This window comes from Theropithecus gelada, chromosome 16, assembly GCF_003255815.1.
Source record: "Theropithecus gelada isolate Dixy chromosome 16, Tgel_1.0, whole genome shotgun sequence".
Classification (NCBI taxonomy): Eukaryota; Metazoa; Chordata; class Mammalia; order Primates; family Cercopithecidae; genus Theropithecus; species Theropithecus gelada.
This window is the reverse complement of record NC_037684.1, coordinates 32,956,622-32,962,709: the sequence shown is the minus strand read 5'-3', so window position 1 is coordinate 32,962,709 and position 6,088 is coordinate 32,956,622. Positions and strand designations below refer to the sequence as shown.

Below are 6,088 nucleotides of genomic sequence, written 5' to 3'. Positions count from 1 at the left end.
TCCCTTCCTTCCTTCCTTCCTTCCTTCCTTCCTTCCTTCCTTCCTTCCTTCCTTCCCTCGTTCCCTCCCTCCCTCTCTTCTTTCTCTCTCTGTCTCTCTTTCTTTCTTTCTGACACAGAGTCTCCCTCTGTCGCCCAGGCTGGAGTAGAGTGACGCGATCTTGGCTCATTGCAACATCCACCTCTCGGGTTCAAGGAATTTTCGTGCCTCAGCCTCCCGAGTAGCTGGGATTACAGGCACACACAACCATGCCTGGCTAATTTTTTGTATTTTTAGTAGAGACAGGGTTTTGACATGTTACCCAGGCTGGTCTCGAACTCCTGAGCTTAGGCAATCCAGCTGCCTTGGCCTCCCAAAGTGTTAGGATTACAGGCGTGAGCCACTGCACCCAGCCTATTTTGGTGCAATCTCGGCTCACTGCAACCTCCGTCTCCCGGGTTCAAGCGATTCTCCTGCCTCAGCCTTCTGAGTAGCTGGGATTACAGGCACATACCACCATGCCTGGCTAATTTTTCTATTTTTAGTAGAGACAGGGTTTCACCATGTTGGCCAGGCTGGTCTTGAACTCCTGACCTCGTGATCCGCCTGCCTCGGCTTCCCAAGTAAAAAACTTTTTTTTCCACTTACTATTTTGGGGATATTTAAGTGAATCTGAAACTACTATTGGATTTTTTTTTTTTTTTCTTTTGAGACAGAGTTTTGCTCTTGCTGCCCAGGCTGGAGTGCAGTGGTGCAATCTTGGCTGGCAGCAACCTCCACCTCCCGGGTGCAAGTGATTCTCCTGCCTCAGCCTCCCAAGTAGCTGGGATTACAGGCGCCCGCCACCACGCCTGGCTAATTTTTTGTATTCTTAGTAGAGACGGGGTTTCATCATCTTGGCCAGGCTGGTCTAGAACTCCTGACCTCGTGATCCACCCGCCTTGGCCTCCCAAAGTGCTGGGATTATAGGCGTGAGTCACCATGCCCGGCCTATTGGATTTTTAAAGAAAGATATTTAAGAACATTCTTTGCTAGAACTGAAGACAATTTAAACTGATTCCATTCAAAAAAACTTAGTGCAGAATGCAGACTTTCTCTTCCAAGTATATGTAAAAGTTAACTTCTTTTTTTTCCACCTGTGGAAGACAATGTACAATGTAGTACTCTTCAGATACACTAATGAGGCCCTTTTTATACTTTAACAGGGATGTAAACATTTCCTTTTGTAAAATAAATAAATTATGGGTTTCATTAAAAAAAGCCTATCCCCAAGAAATGTTCTGAGTGTTAATATAAGTAAGATTTCATTATTCTCGTAAGTAAACCTTTGTATTCAAATAAAGTTTTGTGGGTTTTCTTTTTTTGAAAATTGAAGGTATATGTAGGGGCTCAACCTAAATGCCAGGGAATTAACCCTCCATAGGAAGCAATCATATAATTCTAAGTCAGTAGATAATTGAATCGATGCAGGATTTTTAAGTATTCTCTCAACTATATTAAATGAATTGTTTTTCCAGTTTTCTAGTGGTCCAAAAACTTAAATAGGCTGCAAATCTGCTGTGATTCAAACCGTGCAATTCCTCACAGGCATCTCTGACTTGAGGAACTAAGTTCCTGTAATTATATGTCCTGAAATTAACTGGGTTGCCAGATAGGTTTTCTCAACCTTTACTAGCTCGTTGGAAGCCTTACAGAATGCTCTTTATTAGAAATATTTGGAACTACTTCCCCCTTTTTGGATGCTCAAATTAGTGTTTTTCTACTTCTCTGGCATAATTTGTATAGCTGCTTCTTTTGTAGAAAGTAAGCTTATGTTCTGCTTTTCCCCTTTTGGTTGGCTGGGGTGCTAGGTCACTCTTATCTGTGCTCTAGGAAACTTCTAGGTTTCTACTTAGCTTAGGATGACACCCTGAAAGAGTTAGGGTCTGCTGCTGTTTGGGTTAGGGGGTAGATACTTGAATTCACTGGTCTTTTTTTGGTTCACTACAGCCTTGACCTCCAGCACTCAAGCGATCCTTCCACTTCAGCCTCTAGAATAGCTGCGACTAATAGGTGAGCACTATGCTCACTAATTTTGTGTATGTATTGTAGAGACAAGGTCTTACTGTGTTCCCAGGCTGCTCTCGGACTCCTGGACTCAAGGGATCCTCCTTCTTCAGCCTCCCAAAGTGCTAGGATAACAGGCATGAGCCACCACGCCCGGCTAAATGGATTGTTTTTTATCACAGATGCTGCAATATGAATATGCATCTTCCTGCTATCCCTTCAAAAGTGAGAATTAATGTTGTTTTATTTTCTTTCTTTCTTTCTTTCTTTTCTTTTCTTTTTTTTTTTTTTTTTGAGATGGAGTCTCTCTGTCGCCCAGGCTGGAGTGCAGTGGTGCAATCTTGGCCCACCGCAACCTCCGCCTCCCAGGTTCAAGCAATTCTCCTGCCTCAGCCTCCTGAGTAGCTGGGATTAAGGGTATGCACCACCAACCCCAGCTAATTTTGTATTTTTAGTAGAGATGGGGTTTCTCCGTGTTAGTCAAGCTGGTCTTGAACTTCTGACCTCAGGTAATCTTCCTGTGTTGGCCTCCCTAAGTTCTGGGATTACAAGTGTGAGCCACTGCGCCCAGCCCAAAAAAGACTTTATTTTTCAGAGTAGTTTTAGGTTCACGGCAAAACTGAGAAGGAAGTACAGAGAGGTCCCATATACAGATTTCCTGCCCCTTCGCAGATGCATCCTTCCCCAGTATCAACATCCTGCACTAGAATGGTACATATGTTATCATCAATGAACCTACACTGACGTATCATTATCAATCAAAGTCCATAGTTTACATTAGGATCCACTCTTGGTGTTGTACTTTCTGTGGGTTTGGAAAAGTATATAGCAACATGTATCCACCATTTTGGTATCATACAGAATAGTTTCACTACCCTAAAAATCCTCTATGCTCCGCCTATTCATTCCTCCCTCCCCCCAACCCCTGGCAACCACTGAATTTTTTTTTTTTTTTTTTTTTTTTTTTTTTTTACTTCTCCATAGTTTTACCTTTCACAGAATGTCATAGAATTGGAATCATACCGTATGTAGACTTTTCATATTGGCTTCTTTCACTTAGCAATATGCATTTAGAGTTCCTCCATGTATTTTCATGGCTTGATAGCTCATTTCTTTTTAGCACTGAATAATACTTCATTGGATGTACCACAGTTTTATCTACTCACCTACTGAAGGACATCTTTCAGTTTTGGCAATTATGACTAAAACTGCTATAAACACCAGTGTGCAAGTGTTTGGGTGGATATAGTTTACAACTCATTTGGGTAAATACCCAAGAGCACAATTGCCGGATCATATGGTAAGGGTATATTTAATTTTGTAAGAAACTGCCAAATTATCTTCCAAAGTGGCTATACTATTTTGCATTCCTACCAGCAATCAATGACACTTCCTGTTGTTCCACATCCTTGCCAGTGTTTGGAATTGTCAGTATTTTGGATTTTAGCCATTCTTTTTTTTTTTTTTTTTGAGATGGAATCTCTCTGTGTTGCCCCGGCTGTAGCGCAGTGGCACGATCTCAGCTCACTGCAACCTCCACCTCCTGGGTTCAAGCGATTCTCCTGCCTCAGCCTCCTGAGTAGCTGGGATTACAGGCGCATATCACCACGCCCAACTAATTTTTTTTGTATTTTTAGTAAGAGACAGAGTTTCACCATGTTGGCCAGGGTAGTTTCAAACTCCTGACCTCAGGTGATCTGCCCACCTCGGCCTCCCAAAGTGCTGGGATTATAGGCGTGAGCTGCCATGCCTGGTCTAGCCATTCTAATACACGTGTAGTGGTATCTCATTGTTAGTTTTTTTTTTTTTCTTTTTTTTTTAAACAGGGTCTTGCTCTGTCAGCTAGCTGGAGTGCAGTGGTGTGATCACGGCTCACTGGAGTCTCGACCTTCTGGGGTCAAGCGAGTCTCCCACCTCAACCTTTGAAGTAACTGGGACTAGTCACCATCATGCTTTGTTGATTTTTAAGTTTTTATTTTGTAGAGATAGGGTTTCCCTGTGTTGCCCAGTTTGCTCTCAAACTCCTGGGCTCAAGTGATCCTCCCACCTTGGCCTTCCAAGGTACTGGGATTACAGGCATGTACCACCACACCCATCTAATTTTTGTATTTTTAGTAGAGACGGGGTTTTCACCATGTTGGCCAGGCTGGTCTCAAACTGCTGACCTCAAATGATTCATCCGCCTCGGCCTCCCAAAGTGCTGGGATTACAGGCGTGAGCCACTGCGCCTGGCTTTCTTTTCTTTTCTTTTTTCAAACCACTTTCTGTTACATATCCCTGGCTCCTAATTGCTTCTCTACTTTTTCTTACTGCTCCAGCTTCTAGATAAGTGGTTCTCAAGGTGTGGTCCTTCAACCAACAGCGTCATCACCACCTAGGAACTTGTTAGAAATGGAAGTTCTTGCACCCTGCCAAAACCAGAAACTCTGGGGATGGGTCCCAGCAATCTTTATTTTAACAGCCCTCCAAGCAATTCTGATGCAAAGTTAAGTTTGAAAACATTGTTATATTAAAAGTAATGGCAAAAATCGCAATTACTTTTGCACCAACCTAAGAGCTCTGCACTCTTCAATATGGTAGCCTCTAACTATTGAATTTGTTTAATGCTATTATCTCCTTTATTCAAAAATAAATATTTCACTTTGATTCAACATATTTCAAATCACATTAAGCAACAGAGAAGAAATACATTCCTTTTGGAGATTGTGAACACATGTTGGAAAGAGGCATGATCCAAACAATGGGGATGAGGTAAGTGGAGATTCCAGCTACTTCCTGACCCAGAAGTTCCGCCCCTCGTCAGGTGGAGCTACTTATCAATTTTTAGGCAAGAAAAAGACACACACACACAGACACACTGCTTTGAAGTCTGAAAGGCACATGAGTGGACCATAAGGTACATGGCACATTCACTGATGAAACATCCCCTATTCCCTCCCAAGAAAAACGGAGACACTTTAACCAAGTCAAAGGCCAGAGAAGGGCCCGGTGCGGTGGCTCACGCCTGTATCCCAGCACTTTGGGAGGCTGAGGTGGGTGGATCCCGAGGTCAGGAGTTTGAGACCAGCCTGACCCATATGGTGAAACTCCGTTTCTACTAAAAATACGAAAATCAGCTAGGCGTGGTGGCACGTGCCTGTAATCCCAGCTACTCAGGAGGTTGAGGCAGGAGAATCGCTTGAATCCAGAAGGTAGAGGTTGCCGTGAGCCGAGATTGTACCATTGCACTCCTGGGTGATAGAGCAAGACTGGGTGATAGTCTGGGTGGTAGAGCGAGACTCCATCTCAAAAAAGAAGAAGAAGAAGAAAAGAAAAAACCAGAGAAGACAGGGTGCTCCTGCTTATAGCTCAGCAGCATGAACATCTCTGAATATGAAAGCCATGTTTCATTTGCTTCCACCTCCTGTGCCTCCTCTCCCTGCCAAACGGGTCTGCGGATGGCCGCGGTGCTCACTTGTTGATGGTGGGGCGTGTGGCCATGTACACAAACACCACGATCAGGAGCATGACCGTGGCCAGCGTGGGCAGTGCCACCGTGGTGATCTGCTGCCGGGCCTCCTGCATGGCTTGCTTCTGCTCCTTCTTGTCTTTCCATGTCTCCTTCCTGGGCTTCCCTTTGAGCTGCTGCATCTTTCCTAGAAGTTGCTGGGAGGGTGTGTCCAGAGGGATTCCAGGAAGGGCCACAATCCCCTTGTCAAGGCTGGAACCTCCTTTTCTTCAACTTGATTCAATAATTTCAGCAAACTGATTTCCAGTACAGGTGACTTGACTTATTTGTTGTAACAGATCATGTCTTCAACATGCAACACTCTCAGATGATGCAGCTGGGCAAATGGATAACATCTTTACTGATCTTCAGCAGTCTGTAACTATTGCATTCTTATGTTTAGAGTGAACTGAGATGGGCTATAAGTGTAAGATACATCCTGGATTTCAAAGGCTTATTATGAAAACAGAGAAAGTAAAATATCTCACTGGTAATTTACATATTGATGGCATGAAAATTATATTTTCATATACTGAGTTAAATAAAATATTAATTTTACCTTTTTAAAAGTTTTTA

At 43.3% G+C, this 6,088-nt stretch overlaps 1 protein-coding gene across 1 annotated transcript; it reads right to left on the bottom strand.

Moving 5' to 3' along the window:
- Nucleotides 1-5,475: 5,475 nt before the first annotated feature.
- On the bottom strand, nucleotides 5,476-5,788 carry SMCO4 (single-pass membrane protein with coiled-coil domains 4). The gene has a single exon (XM_025361160.1). The coding sequence runs from the start codon at nucleotides 5,653-5,655 to the stop codon at nucleotides 5,476-5,478; it is 180 nt and encodes a 59-aa protein (XP_025216945.1). The 5' UTR covers nucleotides 5,656-5,788.
- Between the last annotated feature and the right edge of the window lie 300 nt (nucleotides 5,789-6,088).